This window comes from Ciconia boyciana, chromosome 1, assembly GCF_034638445.1.
Source record: "Ciconia boyciana chromosome 1, ASM3463844v1, whole genome shotgun sequence".
Classification (NCBI taxonomy): domain Eukaryota; kingdom Metazoa; phylum Chordata; class Aves; order Ciconiiformes; family Ciconiidae; genus Ciconia; species Ciconia boyciana.
In genome coordinates, this window is record NC_132934.1 from 28581754 (window position 1) to 28598741 (window position 16988).

Genomic DNA, 16988 nt, shown 5'->3' on the forward strand with positions numbered 1-16988 from the left:
GTGCTCATATCTGAACACCTCATTTAGATTTAGACACTGTGTATTATCAACTCAGGTAACAAAAGAAGGCTCAGATCCCTGACTGACCCTCTGTTCATGTAGAGGTACCCAACTGCAAAAGCCCAAACCTCTCTGAAAACTTAATTGCTGAACTTTGATAAGTTAGGAAAGATTAGCCCCAATAGGTAATTTGGCAATCAGAAATTCTTCAAAATGATACTTACTTTTGATTTTACATATTCACTTTTCCTCTTTCTTTGACGCTTGTTCCATTTTCCTTTTATATCCACAGTCACCATTTGAATATACTTCCTACCTATCACAGTAGCACTCGAACTTGCCATGTAATCTGACATACCTGTATTGCATTGTTCTGTGTTTAGTCACTGAATTTGCATTGTTAAATTGCAATATAAAAATCTTGTTATCAGATACTGTAAAAGCCTTATTTCTTTGGAAGCGGTTGCTTGAAACTGTTATTCTACCCCCAGCTTAATTTCAAATTTGTTGTTGAGTTTTGCCTATGCTGTGGAAACAGTCTGTGCAGAAAACACCAAAATGTTGGTGGAAGCCCCGAAGTTTCAAGGCAAAAATCAAAGTATTTTGACTGAAAATTCTGTGCCATCCACCACACGAAGACAACAAGATAACAGATTGTCTTCTCCAAGACTGACTCACCACAGAGAAGTTCATTCCCAGTTTAGGTACAGTAATCACCATCTGAGGAAAGCACACTGAGTTCAAGTTGATTCCCTGAGCTGTGATTGTACTTCCACCACTAGGAAAAATTAAAAAAAAAAAAAAAGAAAAAAAAGAAAAAAAGAAGATGAGTAGCATAATGATACATCTGCTATGGTAATCTTAATTACAAAGTATATTTTAGAGTAAATGACAACATAAAACCAGAATTAGGGATATATGGAGTGAATGCAAATACATAACTGAGCAGTGAGATTATTTTTCTGGGAATCAAATTTTACACTTGCTGTAACAACTAATAAAATATAAGAAAAGAAAAATAATTTTTAAAATTGTGGTGTGCCAGGATATAAACCAAATGTGTACATTTTAAAGGAGGGTGTATACTTGTACTTAGCATTTGCTAACTTACTTAACTTATTGCTTTCAGCGGTGCTGAAAAAGGTGCCTTTTTTACTGCTGACATTTTTTTGGCAAAGGCAGATGGCTTGGATTAGAGCTACTGAGACCATAAATATGTCACTTAAAAACACACACATACTACCATACATATATATTCATAATATTTATGTAGCGCTGGATTTAGACTATTTTAAAATCCATTTGCTCTCCTGAGTACCGCTGACTTGTCACATTAAATGATTTTCCTCACTGATCAGTGTAATGTCCAGACGCAGGATAGGAGACACACTTAGCTGTACAGTAGGTATCTCAGCAGGACATCACAGGTACGCTCAGCAGCAGCTAGGAGTTAAATCACATAAAGAAAAGAGGCACCCTTCCCCCTTCTCCTTCACCTCTGAAAGGAAATGATCTGCCCTCTGCAACTGCACCATAATAGAAGCAATTGGCATGGCAGATAGAGATAAAAATGCAATTTCTTTTGATAGATTGCTGTGCACTGTAGCCATTCTTCTTTCATTCATTACTTTTCTTATTTCTATAAGAAACTTTTACTCACCTAAGAAAAGATTTGGCTGGATGAATTTTTAAAACAACGGGGTCTTCTCTGTATGTGAAATGACTGCTCGCATTTCGAATAGCTTCGTCGATTCCCACCCTCACATGATATTCCTGGGGAATTTGCTGTGCTGGAGTGTAGCACTCCGCAGTGCTCACTGATACGCTGGAAGGACAGAAAAAGGCTTGCTTGTCAGCATTATAAAACATGTACTCGGTTTAAAACACTGTCCTTTAGTGACCCCCAGCTCTGCCCAAGAATCCGCTTGTAAAAAAATGTCATTTATTCCCACACTGGATTATCATATTGCAACAAATAAGCATGGCGTGAGGTAGAAACAGCAACACCACTGCTTAGGCTCAAGATGCATCTTAATTTGGTTGACTTGCACCTTGCCTGCTGGAAGGTGTTTCCCCAGTGCTGGCGACAGCCATGTCAGCCCCTGCACCCTGCAAAGGCAGCTTCCAGCCTGGAAAATGACAGTACGCTCCAGGTTTAAGGAGAATGACTTGTTCTGCTGTAACCAAGGGATAACATCTTTCTCTTTCCAATCCACAGGATTTACCCTGTGTTAAAAACCTCAAGAAAAGGTGCTGGTGGGGGATGTACCAGCATGTCAGAGATGTCCTGCCCTGGGGGCACCTGCTGACTCCGAGTGCTGCTGAGGGGCAGGCAGAGGGCAAGAAGGGAGGAGATGGTGAAAATTCAGGAAGAGCTAGCTGAATTCAGCACAGCAGCAGAGTGTCTGGGATATTCACCTTTCCCTTGCTCTCTCATGCTAGGCCCTGGAAGTCCTCCTCCTACACTGAGCTCAGTGGGTGAGCGGGCAGCAGAGGGGTGAAGGATCCTGAAGCTTGAAGCACATGAAGTGCGGCCACAGGGAGCAGGGCACATCAGAGGCAAGGGTAACAACTGATTGGAGAAGTGAATGTAACTCTACCAGCTGGTTTCAATGATCTGGGCCCAACCACATCCAGAAACCCTCCAAGTGAGGCCGTTCTCAAAGGATGTGAGAGAGTGTCTCCAAATTAGACAAAAGGGGCATTTGCTGCCACTTCTGAAGCTTTCCAGGAAGGTGGGGTTCACCATGTGCTGTAGGGGTTAGTGATTTGTTCATATGTATCTGGAAGCTTTTTACCATCTTTTAAAGGAAAAATAAACCCTTGATCTAGCTTCTCTCAGAACTGGGGAAAGCTGCCAGTTTAGATAAATACCTGCCCTGAGAAACTGGCCAAGACCTGTGTAGAAGACTCCAGACAACTTGGCTGGTGAGAAAGAGAGGAGCTGGGAATGCTTACCAGATAAGCCCCAACTATGGTTCAATACCTAGAGGCCACCTGACCAAAGCAGATGTCTGCCTCTGAGCTGGCTGTCATCTCAACCCCACAGCAGATTTCTCAAATGGATCAGATGAATCATTCCCAAAAGGTTTATATATTTGTCCATTAGTTGACCAGCTGAGATGATGACATCAATAAATGCCACCCTAAACTACTAAGTAGCCACTGAACAGAAGTGCTGAAGATCTTGGCAGTGATTAAATATCAGACTTGAATACCTAAATCCCTTTCTTGATTTAGTCAGACTTAGCTGATTTGATCAAGAGCATACAATAAATCATTTAGCAGCAAAGAATAAAATTTAGCTCTCCTGACTTTGAGTCTGACGTTAACTAATAAGCTATTGCTTCCCCACGTTCTCAGCAAGTGTGATGTTTCACCACTACGACTTTCCATAATCATTAGGAGAGACTCAAAATTTAGAGGAATTGCTGGACATCCTGTTCCTGGAACACAGTGGGCCAGATTCTGCCCTTGGCCACAGAGGTGACAATTCTGGAGCTACCCTGCTGTACCTGAAAACAGGACCAAGCAGGATTTGCACCATGGTAGAATGGCTACCAAATTCAGAATGCTTGTCTGCCCATAGCAGAGAATCTGTGCTTGGTATTTAACATTTATATTCATCTGGGATTGAAGGCATTTCCACACAGAGCATGTCAAAGATTCTTGACTGAGCTCCTACTGGATCCAGTACAGAGCCACAAGAAATTCTGGCTTAATCCTCAAAACAAGTTTATATATACCAGGAAAAGTCCGAAAGTGATGCTGCCTCTGGTTTGGAGGCTGTTCACTTGATAGTACCGCAGAAATAGCTGCTCCCCTGCACGGGATACACATTCCCACATTGGTCAAATTTCCACCAAACAAACCAGTAGGAAATGGTAACCTGCACCCACTGGGCGCTCACTGGGAGCTGCTGCGTGAACTGCAGCTCTTGCCAATACAAGAGAGAGGGCTGAGTGTGTGGGAGTCGGGGTGACAAAAATGATAGGAAATGGGCAGTTTCTAGTCCATTAGAAGCTGATTTGCTACTTCTCTATGCAACCTTTTAATGAGGTTAATGAAGGCCTTACAGAACAAACAAGTCTTCTAGGGAACTGTAGTCCATTCTAGGAACCTTTCAGACCTCCTAAACTCAGGTTGTAATCCAGAACTGAATGCTTATTGCAGTATCAATTATCCGATATGTAACACAAGGAGAGGAGAGCAATGCACATTTGTGGTTTTTTTACTCCAAGACATTTTAATTAAGCCATTTCAATATTAAAGGCATCACTTTTTAGTTAGTATATTACCTTTTCAAAGTGCATGATTTCTCACCCACAAAAATCCTTCTGGATTTTCCACTGTTTAGGTATTTTCCAGCTACAGTTAGCAATGTTCCTCCAGATTTGGGGCCATAAGTAGGAGAGATACTTGTTATTACAGGATTCTGAGGGGGGGGTAAAAATAAGAACAGTGGATTGTTATATTATTTTCAAAATGTGAAGAGGAAGAATCTTAAAACATTTATTAGCATTTCCATGAAGTAATAATAAAGCAAACAGTAATATAGAATTACCATACTGGATTGGACTCATGATGAGCCTCCTTCCAGTTAATATTGAAGCTAATTTTGACAATAAAGTTTTAATCATAGTGCTTACCACGTACGAAAATGTATTGAATAGTGTTTTGCCATGTCCAACAGAAACACTACTGGATATATTAAAACTTGGATTTTTTGCAGCAGGAACTGTGCATTCCAGCCTTTGGAAAAAAAGGAAAAAGAGGGGATTACATTTTTTTTCTGGCTTGAGTCTCTGTATTAAAATAGAACCACTTCAAACTCGTAATAATGGAGGATCCATACTAAACAAATCATCAACCTATGTGTGTCAGGGACATTTCAGAAACAACAGCTAAAAGAACTGTGGTCATCTTCTTTAATACTAAATACAAACACTGTGGTGTTTACACTTGGCCAGAAAAAATAATTTTAGTATATCAAATAAATTTCAGAAAAAAAAGAAGCATGCTAGAGAAAACAAATACCTCCCATTCAATGGCTGAGTTGGTTTTTGGAATTTTCATTTAGCGCCAAATTTTGGCAGACAACAGGATTAGAAAACATGCATCATATACACAAGTTTGTTGTATAAATTTAAATATTACCAAAAATTAAACTTGAACTTTTGTGCCAGAATGTGTCAATGCATTACGTTACATTTACACAGTCTCATATATGAGCTAGTCTCCTTAAATCATTTTGTTTGCATTAAGACTGTTCAGAATAGCAGTTAGGAGAGTGCTCAGTACTTCTGGAGAGTGATCTTTTTGCTGCTATATATGAATAGGGAAGCCATGCCATGATTTGCACATTGCTTTGGTAATAGATAGTCATATGCTTTGAACTGAGAGAGGATATTCATTGAACTTCCTATTTCTTCAAGATAACAACTGGAATAACCTCTGTCTTAAACTTAAGCCCACTGTCTCAAATACTTATTTCTGAGTAGGAGGAGGAGAGGTGCAGCTGAGGGTCATAAGCCTCTGGATGACAAAATACCTGCATCTTCTTACATTTATCTCCAGCAGCTTCACAGATCAGGAAGATGGAGGTGACATAACTGAGCCCAGCAGGATCCTGGCCAAAGGAACCTGCCCCCTTTTCAAACCTTTGAATAGTTTCGTTCTTGCCAGCTCCTGCAGATGTTGAACAGCATTTTGCAGACAAACCAGCAAAAGCTGCTGCAGGAGCTACCGGCATTAACTAGATTTATTTGATCTCCATTTCGAGCACGTTTGTCTTGGGGAGCTTATCAAACCAAGGGATTGTTGCCTATTCGGAATTTCAGAATTGGAGATGACACTTATAGACTGAATGTTTATATTGTAAAAAAATCCATACCACATAAAGAACATCTGTATAAAAGGAAATTTGTATTTTAGCTTTCTTACTTGTTTTTGTTGCTAGATTTTGCTTCAAGAGCACAAATTTGTCCTCCGATATGGACTACTGTATTTCTTAATTCAAATCTACTATTTTTGCTGAATCCAAAGTCCCATCCACACAGTGTCAGTTTTGTCCCGCCTTCTAAGGGAGCACTGCTCGGGAGAATCTGTTAAAAAAATATTGTGTTAGTTACATCAGGTTTTCTTGAACTTCAAATGGAGTTAAAGAATGTGCAAAGGAATAATTTTAGAAAAGCATTTCTTCTGGTAGACTATGTCCTACCATTCATCTTAATTGTTCTTCACCTTTCATTTGTCACATTATGAGCTTTCTCTGACAGTAGCAATAAATAACAAAACCTATACTAGAAAGCTTTGAAGGATAGTGTTTAGGGGCACTGAACAAGCTGTGCATTGTAATAGTCTTTTAAATCCTGCCATTCTTGTCTTTCACATCTTATTTCTGGCATGTTAAACATACAATGTACTTATTTTGTTAGAAGCTGAATGCTGAACACAAAAGAGCCCCAAAATGACCATTTTTTGTCAGCTTGATGAAAGTCAGGTTCAGAGTGAAGAAGCTTCAAAGACACCATAATCCGATATCGCGTTGGCTGTGATAAAGTTAATGTGACTTCTGCTATTCTTTCCTTAAATCTTTTACATTTGGTCACCTCTAATTCTGAGTTAAAAATAAACTACCCCTCAGAAACACAGAGACAATCTACAAAGGAAATGCTTTTTTTTCTGTATATTGTAAATTGTCCTGTAAAATATAACAATGGTGGGAAAAATGTAGGAACACTATAGAAGTCTTACAAAACTCAGTAAAAGTACTGGTCAGTACTGCCAGTAAAAAAAAAAAATAAAAAAGACATTGGTTCAGGGTTTATGGGGACTTTTAACAATACTGCATAATTTTGCAAACATACCAGTACCACTGGACAAACAACAGAGAATGAAAGACTGAATTTATACTTGTGGTCATAGTGCCTAAATGTCTTAGACTTAATGCTTTAGTGATAGCAATTTTGCCCCTAAAATGCAATACAGCTGTGCCTTTCAAAGGACCTGACTTCATTTTCAAGCTGAAAGGAAAGTGTTTGAGAGATACTTGGCTATTATTTCATCTGGAAATCCAGTAAGACAGCACATTTCTTTTCAACTCTCTTGTAGCTATACTTCAAGACTCTCACAAATGAACTATTGTAGATAGAAAGGCAGCTGAAGAATACTTCAAAAGAATTATACCATATATTCTATATGGGCAAATTTACTGCCCCCATTAGAAACCAGACAAAGAGTCTGATCTAAAATGCACTGAAGCCAGTAGGAATCTTTCCTATTTTAATGAGCTTTGAATCAGCTCTCAATGAGCGAAGAACAGGGAACCTATGCAGGAACAGTACTTTTGCACAAATCCCATACAAAAGGAGTGATGCCCGCACAGCCCCCTCGCACACAACACTGCAGCTAAAAGCGTGAAGCAGTACTGTACCCCATGGAGTCAGTGCTATTCCCAAGTTTAACTTTCCCTTATTTCTTTGGGTTTTTTCTTCAAAATCTAGATTGACTTCAGATCCTAGTTTTCTACTCTACTTAATATCTCACCACACTATCTATTTTTGGAGTAACAAAACCCTAGCAGAAACTGAAATTGCTCTGTGGGGTACAGGATGTCTCGATGTTTTGTACAATACTGCATTGATGTGTGGCATTTGAAGAGTTTGAAATGTAATCCACAATTTAGCAAAATAAGGGCGTTGAAATCAGGCTTCACAAAGCCATACAGAATGAAAACCGAAGTCACTTAACGGGTTTTGAGTGATCTTATCTGCCAAAAGAGACTTGTGATAGCAGCCCATGTGCCTTAATTGAGGGAGAGTAAAAGTATTTACTACATTCTGCCAGCAAATTTAGGAGGCAAGACCTCTAAGTAGATAGCAAAAAATAAACCAAATCTTAAACTTTTGTATTTAAGTTCTGCGGAAATTCCCCCAGAGTGCTTTTATTCCTGTCTTTATTTTTGTCCCATTTGTTCTGTACGATGAAACCTCTGAAAGTCAAATGTGGTTTCCCAGACTTGTTCTTGGGACAGTAAACAGGAATGAATAGCAAACCTCCTGGACTTCGAACTGAGGTATACGTAAGCATCTTCTGTGTGCTTACATCATGCAGGTAGTAACAGAAAGTAAGCAAAACCCAAATCAGTTATAAATGCTATGAAATTCAGGATTCAAAAGTTCTCGATAGCAAGGAAACTCCACTGAAACATGGAGCCAGTCCTGCTGCAAGGCCTGCCATTCTGCTTGTCCCTGCTGCTCTCTGGACGTTGGGTTAAGGGAGAGAAAGTTAACTTTTCTTTTTATTTTTGGAAAAATTTAAATAATTGTGTTTTGCTTTTGTTTACATTGACAGCCATTATGCTAATATCCACTCACATACTTTATAAATTGTTGGAAGAAAGTACCTATTTATTAAAGTTTCAACGGCCCATTCATTTTAATTGAGGCAAGAACATGCACAAGGCCACATGTGAAATTTCCAGCAAAACCTCCAACCTAAACAGGCATCAGAAGGTCTGACATTCTTGATACATCTGAGACAAAAGCCAGCTAAAATGACTCACTTCAAAAACAACAACAAACCATGTCAGGTTTTTAACCACAACAAAGAATCAAAAGGGAGATCAGTTTATTTCTTCTTATACGCCGTTCACCTTTCAGCGTGACCTGAATGCTGCATGCAGATGCCTGCAATTTGTTCCAGCACCAAGCAATCTCAGAGGAGACTCCCTCGAGTCCCCCGGCTTTCCTCTAGCACCGCTTGTCCAGGCTGACAAAACATGCCTCGCTGCTGGCAGAGGCGGTGGATGGGAGTGGGGTAAGGTGCTGAGGTGCGGGGTGGGAGCCGGGCTGTGGTGGGGCTGTGATGGGGATGTGTCCTGGTGCCAGCCCTGCTGCACTGCCTGTAGCAGGGGGGATGCCTGGGCAGAGCTGGAGCTCTTGTGCTCCCCGCAGGGCTGGGGTGCAGGGCTGCTCCCTGCCACCCATGGCTCCAATGAAAAGTGCTTAAAGCAGGGCAGAGGGACGAAGGATCTGCAAGACTCCATGGGAAAACGCTGGGTTTCTTCTCTGCCATCCCTCATGAGGGGAAAATCTCTTTTTTTTCCATTGTGCACCACTCTGTGTAATAACCTGGGAAAACTTTGTTGAAGACTTAGCTAACATCCATTGGACCAGACCCTCAGAGAAGCTCTGTGTTCCTCTCAGGTTAAAGTGATTGTATGACATATCTCAAGCAATCTGTCCCTCTGAAAGCTGCAAAATATTAAGGGGGAGTTGGACTGAATTTCAGATACTATGCAAAGCAGGTCATCCTCTGTTTGTTAGGAACAAAACAAGGTTGTTTCTCATATTTTATGCATAGGGGTTTAAAGACAGATCAGAAGATGATGAATAATCTGTTTTATATTTTTTTCAGTAATAATGTTAAATGTCATGGTCCAGTAGAGCATGAAATCTGTCTTAACAGCTAGCAATCCAAAGGGATTTAAGTACTCAGCTGCATTTTTTTCCTTACAAGCCTTCTAGAATCAACTTCTACCAATGTGGGCACGCTGTAATTCGAGATTCACTTTAAGATCCATCAGTGCCACAGATCCATATTCATTACAGGGGTAGACTGGGCTCGTGCTGAGCAGGCAGGGCTGAGCCACACAGGGAAGGGGAGCACCTGGCCGGCCCCACGCCTGCTCCCACTGCCCCACATCCAAGGCGCGCTCCCCAGGATGAGTCCTCCCCGCAACTTCACAGGGACTGCACAGGTGGCCTTGGGGACACATCTCTCGGTCTAAGCATCTCTGCATGGGCTCCAGGCGCTTGCTTCTTAAAACAGCTGAGTGCACACACTCATAATTGAAATTAAAGAGGGCTATATGAGCTCAGCACCTCTGCAAATCAGAAACTAAGCAGTTCAGAGCCTTAGAAATCTTTTTGGAGGCGTGGCAATATACAGCCACTGCTGGAAAGTTTTGCCAAGAAAAAATATTAAGGGATGCTACTTGTGCTTGAGCTCTAGGAAAGACAAAACAAGCTGTGCATTATAGGTGTGAGTAGCTTGGTCCTGCAGTGGTATATAAAAATGTATCAGGACTAATTCGCAGTGTATCCCTTTGAATTGGTGATTCATAGTACCATACAAATTAAGGCCAGAAAGGACTATTTGATCATCTAATACAGCCTTTTTGAAATAAATGTGTTCTTGTATAAAGGAAAAGTCAACTATTCACATTCTGTGTTAGCAATTCTTTTACATCTGCTTTGCCCAAAGGTAAATGGCAATAGAAGGCAAGGCAAACACACACACACCCCTTTCCATTCATTTTGGGTTTAATTCCTATAATGCTTCATTGCTTGTTCATTGAATTTTGCCTGTGTTAGTCCTAAATGTTGTATCTGAAAGGTGAACATGGAAAAGAACAAAACCCCCTGTAAACGTGTTTCTAAATTTGTTTCTAGATTATTAGCAGTTTTGCCTCTTTAAAAAGTTGTTGTACATGAAATCATCTGCCTGGTTGAAAGAAATGCATTCTTTATTTAAAAAAACCTTTTGTCTCCCTTTCTTTCTGAGAGTTCAGCATGTCAGATTTTCATCTCCATTTATAAGCTGTATGCCCATAAAGGGAAATGTATTTTTACTACACGGTGTAGTTTAAATGCATTAACAAAAGTAAATGGGTGTAAGTGCTACCAGAAAGTTTTATGCTTGTCCTTCCCTCAGTTTTCTAGTCTGTTAACTGCCCTATAAACCTCCGCCTTCACAGCTATGTCACACTTCACACGGGATGATTCGGTTACACGTACAGCCGGCCAGTACGAATCCTGCGTTAACCGTAGCTAAACTAAAACAGGAACGTGCCAGTGCAGCTCTCTGCTTGTCCATTTGTTCTCGCACACCCTTGATGGGCTTCAGCCGTCTGGCAGCAGCCTCCATCTGTCCCCATTACCCAGGGAGGGGTGCAGCTACAGGCTTGTCCCCCTCGGTGGCAAGTGGACCCATGGGAACAAGGAGCAAGGGAGGGACGTTAGGAAAAACGGCTTCCCCAGGGTGGTGTTTTCGTTGACAGCTCTGTCGCAGAGCTTAGGTAGGGGAGAGAGGGACTTTTCCCCACAGGGAAACACCATCCTTATCCTCCAACGCTGGAGCCAGCATGGGGATGGATGAGGAGCGGGGGCCGGAGTCCTCCTGCATTGGGTCAGGCTGTGGCAGCTGTGGGCGGGAAGTGCTTTCCTCCACCTCCTCCCTTTGAAAGGGGTCTGGGCGGAAGGGTGCTCCTTTGTGTGACTGGCCTTTCCCGTCAGACCCCTGCCAGGCTGGCTTAGACCCATGTTGCTTCCCCACCACGACTGCTTTGCAGGGCCGAGGCTCTCCCGTGGCAAGCCAGGATGGTCAGACAGACTTGTCCACTCTAAGGACCTGAGCCCGCAGCATTCAGGGTGAGTACGTGCATCCAGCCAGAGGCTTTATGGACACTGAGGCCGAGGGGAAGTCGGGGAGAGCAGACACTTCATTTATCATAATTACATCAAAATAAACAGAAAATGTCCGCAGAGCGCAGGCCGCGTTCTTCCCTCAGAGACAAGTATGAGAAATCCACCGCTTTACCTCATAAACGCTAGGCAAGCAGGTCTCCTGGGTCCAGGAGCCGCCGGGGCACTCGGGAGACCTGAGGCACTGGTGGCCGCACCAGCCACACTGCATGAAGGGAGGCGCCAGCAGGCACTGGCTGCAGGACCGGAGGTGATGGCAGCCCGGCCCCCTCAGCGGGATCTTCGTTATCTGCCGATGGAAAGACATGATGCACAGATCCTTTTAATACATACACTAAGTGGCACGGAGAGTCTCTATTTATGCAATGCGCTGTGGTGCTACTCAGATTTCAGATGTGCAAGCTGCAGTTTGACTTCTCTTTAGCTCAGTAATTATAGGATCTTATAAGTAATTTAATTGACATGATTTTAAATTCGCTTGGGAGAAACCCTAAAGGCATCTTAATGTTATATACAGTTACTACCAGCATCTGGTGTTTACAGCAAGATAGCATTTTTTGCTGATGGAAAAAGAAAACAGCAGTGTGCTCTTCCCAATTCTGCACCACTTCTTGGAAAAAACAGTGTATCTCAGTATGCCTTAGTTCATACATTCGTAAAAATAGGCATGATGGCTATTTCAGCTTTGGCAAGGCTGTATTAATATCTGTGACACACTTACAGCACGTGACTGCTCACGTACTTGTTTTTTAACACCTATCATAAAAAAACCTATACTACACCTAAAAGATTAATTAAAATTTATGTTATTTAAAATACCAGGATAGTTATGATAATAGTCACTCTAAATACATAAGAATTATTTTTATTTGAAATATTAAAATTAGTATATAATTACATTACTTTATAAGTACATCATAGTTCTTTACACTTCAGTACCTTCCTTAAACTTATTTTGGACATTTTCTTGAAGGTTACTCTTATAAATATCTCATACATTTCTAGTAAATGATTAATAACCATCTTTACTAATGGCTGATGTATTTCTGTAAATTCTTATAGAACTCAAGGGGTCAAATTATTGCTTACGATTATGGTTTAGGATTATCTGTAATATTATCTGCTGATGTTTTAAACCCATTCTACAATGCATATCTACTTATGACAATAGCATATTTATGACAGCTCTTCATCTTTTATTGACCCTTTGTAGACTACATGCTAAAGCAATCTTCAAACCTTACTATGACCACTGACTCCCAATTTTAAACACACCGACGTAACTCTTGCACACACACCCCTCCTTAAAAAGTTATAATGTTATGACACAAACCAACAAAAGCCAGGAAACTGTGAGCACCATTCTTTCCTTAAGCCATTGTGTGTTTTTTCTTTGCAAGCACTTGAATTAAGGACAGGGTTTCAGCCTTAAAATTTGCATTTCCTGGCTTTTGTTGGTTTATATCACAGCTCTTACATTATTTAAACATTTCTCAATATTAGGCTGTCAGTTTGTTTAGTAGGGAAAAAAGAAATCTTGGAGGAAACTTGCCCCTCCAGTGTTCCCAAGGGAATGGCAAGGCTGGGAGGATGCAGAGCATAAAGCAGCAGTGTGAATCGTTGCTCTTACTGAAAGTTGCTGCTCTGATGGCAGGTTTACACAGTGCACAGAAGGATTAGATTATGAACCACTCACCTTTTTCCCAGTCACTACCAGGGTATAGCCATCGTCTGCTAATGAATTCTCGACAACAACCTGGGGAGAGACGGGGTGGGAGTCTAGCTGAAAGCTGACATGTGGAGCTGTGGGTTCTGAACGGGAAACCACTATCTAAGAAAGAAAGAAATTGGGAAAATCAGCAGGCAGCGTGTGACACAAATGCATGCTGCTCAGCAGTCTCACGTTCCTACCACTTCTCTGCTTGCATTAATTACTTTGCATTACATTGCATAATATTTTGCATAATGTTCCATCATGATTTGATTAAAGCGCTATAAAATCTACTTTGTTTAACACAGCAAAATCATGGCTGTTGGAGGATCCTCAAAATACATCATATTTATTAAAATATGAAGGAGTCATTGCACGTTTTCTACTCCTTTAATTTCAGGTATTTATAAATCAACCGTAAAAAATGAAGATGGGTCATTCAGTCAGCCCTGTACATTTAAGAAATAATAATTTTATCTACTTAAAAAAATCCGTTTATCTACTTTAAAAAGTCTATTTAAAAAAATCTGAAAACTCCAGACCTTCAAAAGTCAAAGATCTTTCTATTTATTTTCACTTTGGTCCTTCAGTTTGAAAAGTAAACTTTACCCTGTGTCAACAGTATCTGGTCTTGACGCATGTGGGGCCACTAGAGTGCAAAGCTATGGCAGGCGCAGGTTGCGCTGTGAGCAGCTCTACAGAGCTACAGGCACATGGACCTCGATTCCCAGAGCTGGCGAGGTGGCTGTTGCTACAGACAGGCTCTTTGCAAGACGTGGCTGGGCACCTCAAGATCTGGCTCCTGCTGATTTCTGTGGGAGCCAGTGTCCAGGACAGAGCACTCAAAGCACCTCTTAAATGACAGGGAGAGCTGGAGGCTTCTCTGGAAGATGTTCCAAACTAGGAGCCTAATTTAGTTGTCCTGAAGTCCCTTTGCAAGAGCCCTCTCTCTCTCTATTGATTTTAGGAGATCTTAGGGAGATTAGTCACACCAGTATGAAATTCCCCCACTAGTCATCTCTCTGCATCTTGAGTTACCTAAATACTTCTGAGAATTTGGGCCTATTCCTGCAAACACATGCTTAACTTTACTACTGTAACTTTGTTGACTTTAATGGGATGAGTCATGGCTGTTAAGCACAGGCATAAAGCATCTGCAGATTGGGGTGGATATTCGATAGCGAGATTTTATAGGCTTGGGCCTGCAATGCAGAAGGATGTGCGCCCAAATGTGATAGTATCAGGCAGCTAAGGCAGAGGATTGTTTACATGAGGGAAGATCATGTTCATGTTTCAAAAGCTGCATCACATGTAGTTTACTTAAGGAATTTAGATAATCAACATTTGCTGAGAAGTTGAGATTCAATGGAGCTCATTATTTAAAAAGATTGAAGCCATTCTGGAAAGAACTTGTATGTCAAATGTTTAATTTTTCACTATAATGAAGCTTTTCTTCTGACTCCGAAGGCAGCATCAGAACAGCTAGGACGTTGACTTACATGATTTCACTGGCTTTTCGCACTGCCAAGGTCTTTCAACAAGATGGCTGACTCCAAAACTAGACTTAGAGATGCTGTAATTACAGCTGATGCTTTGTTGTAATTCAAGACTTGAATAAAATATATGAGCAGTTAATTCATGGCGATAAGTGCTTCACATCCCAGAGGTATATACAGTTTGGGGTTACAAGAGGCTTTTTTTCTTTAAAATGAAACTGGCTTTGTTAAAGACTTTGCTATGGGTTTGTTTCACAGTACAGAAAGTGCAGCTTTTAGAAATCAATAAGGTCTGATCATTTTCGGTGACACAGAAGTATGGTCTCTGACTCAGTGTATTAGGGCATGAGCTCTGTTTTTATATTCAGGACAATGAAAAATAGAATGGACTGCAAAGCTGCATGAAAAAGCTTGATTAATGTTGGCATTATGGGAAGAGGTAGCACCACAGCTGCAAATACCTTTTTAGTTGATCATTAGCCGTGTCTCATCTCAAATACCCACTGCTATAAAATGCTAAGAATTCTTTTCTATCATTAATCCAGGCTTCCTCTTATTGCCAAGCATTCTTTCTGATTGAGCCACAGTGTTAACCCTTTAAACACAGCTGCCTTGCAACCTCAGAGCAATATATGAAAATTTGGTTCCTGTCTCTACAATCTTGGAAAAATTATTCCGTACTTTAAACATTGATTGACCTTTATTTTACTGAGGCCGATAGTCAAATCACCTGCTCAAAGCCCCAGTGAATAGACTTTGACCTCATGACATACAGGGAGCTCAAATTACACTTCCTAACTCATTTGGGACCATGGAATAAAAGTTTGGAGTTTGCTTAGAACTAATCTACCAGCCTACAGTGCTGCCGTAACAGATACTAGATGCAAAAATGCTCTTTTTGGCCTATATAACTGTGCGGTTTTTGCACGCATCAGCCTAGTCCTTGAAATTCTATCTTACCCTTATCCAACATAATCCTGAAGAAGAAGGCAATTTGAAGACAGCTTCTACAGCAGGAAGAAGAGGCTACTTAGGACTCCAGTGTCGTTCTCAGAAACCTCTGATTTTTATTGCTTGGGACTGGGCTGGTATGCATACAGTGTGGCTTTAATCTGCCATGGACACACCACCATACGAGGGCTACTTCTACCATGGAAATGGTTCAGTACTACAGAAGGGTTTCTCTTTACAAAGACTATAAAGTGCTGGTTTGGTTTTCTGGGTTTTTTTTTTTGGAGGGTGGTGTTGGGGTTTTTTTACATTTTAATAATTCATTTAATAACCAAGCATTTCTTCAGAGCATAAGAGAACGGAAAGTATATCCATGTGCCTGCACTCAAGCAGTTAGGAGAGAGGTAAGGTCTTGCACAGATGAAAAATTGACTAAAAGAGAAAAAACAGACATTAGCAATAAATGGTCAGTCCTTGCAATAGTGAGAAGTCACCAGAGGTGTTCTGCGAGGTGTCTGTGCTGGGATCCATGCTGTTCAACATACCCATAAATGAGTTGGAAAAGTGGTTGAGCAGTCCAGTGACAAAGTTTTCTGATGATCTGAAGGTATTCAAGGTGATAAGGATGAGGACAGACTATGAAGGATGGCAGAAGGACTTTACAAGACAGCATGTCAAGGCAATAAAATGGCAGGTGAAATACAACGAAGAAGATTAATTTAAAGCGGTGTATGATAGATAGTTCCATGAAAACATCACCTCACTGCTCAGCAGCAGTCAAAAAAGCAAATAAAAACTTGGGAATTATTAGAAAAAGATTAGAGAACAAATCAGAAAACATCCTGATGTCATACAAATTTGTGGCTTACCCAAACCTTGAATTCCCTGTGCAGTTCTGGTTGCCTCATGGCAAAAAGAGTATGTTAAAATGGGAAAAAGTTCAGAGAAGGGTAACAAAGATGATCAAAAGGCTGTAATGAAAAATGACTGAGTAGGGTAGGTGTGGAAACACTATGAAAAAGATAGAGAATCATGAGTGGGTAGAGACTATTTACTCTCTTCTAATAAAAGTATTAAACACCATCAAAAGACAAAAGTGAGAGTCAGGTTCAAAGCAAACAAATGAGTAAGACTTCCTAGCAATATGTGATGACCTATGGAACTCCTTGCCAAAGGATATGAATGCAAGAGGAATGCACATTCAAAGGGAAACTCCACATGTACATGGACAGACAAAACCCAATAGCTCAGGAAATCCCCAGAATGGAAAACCGTTGGAGGCTTGAAGCAGAAGGTATTACGTATGTTGCCTGGGTCCCTAGGCATCTACTTGTCACCGCT

At 40.9% G+C, this 16988-nt stretch overlaps 1 protein-coding gene across 9 annotated transcripts in view; it reads right to left on the bottom strand.

Moving 5' to 3' along the window:
- The window catches only part of MET (MET proto-oncogene, receptor tyrosine kinase), a 136034-nt gene that overhangs the window by 30256 nt on the left and 88790 nt on the right, over positions 1–16988 (bottom strand). For all 9 annotated transcript variants that reach the window (XM_072861458.1, XM_072861494.1, XM_072861504.1 and 6 more), the window contains 7 exons: positions 13186–13320; positions 11605–11778; positions 5944–6104; positions 4650–4752; positions 4299–4435; positions 1661–1825; positions 679–778 (listed from right to left, as the gene is read on the bottom strand). In XM_072861458.1, coding sequence (XP_072717559.1) covers positions 679–778; positions 1661–1825; positions 4299–4435; positions 4650–4752; positions 5944–6104; positions 11605–11778; positions 13186–13320 — 975 coding nt within the window. The remainder of the gene's footprint in view (positions 1–678; positions 779–1660; positions 1826–4298; positions 4436–4649; positions 4753–5943; positions 6105–11604; positions 11779–13185; positions 13321–16988) is intronic.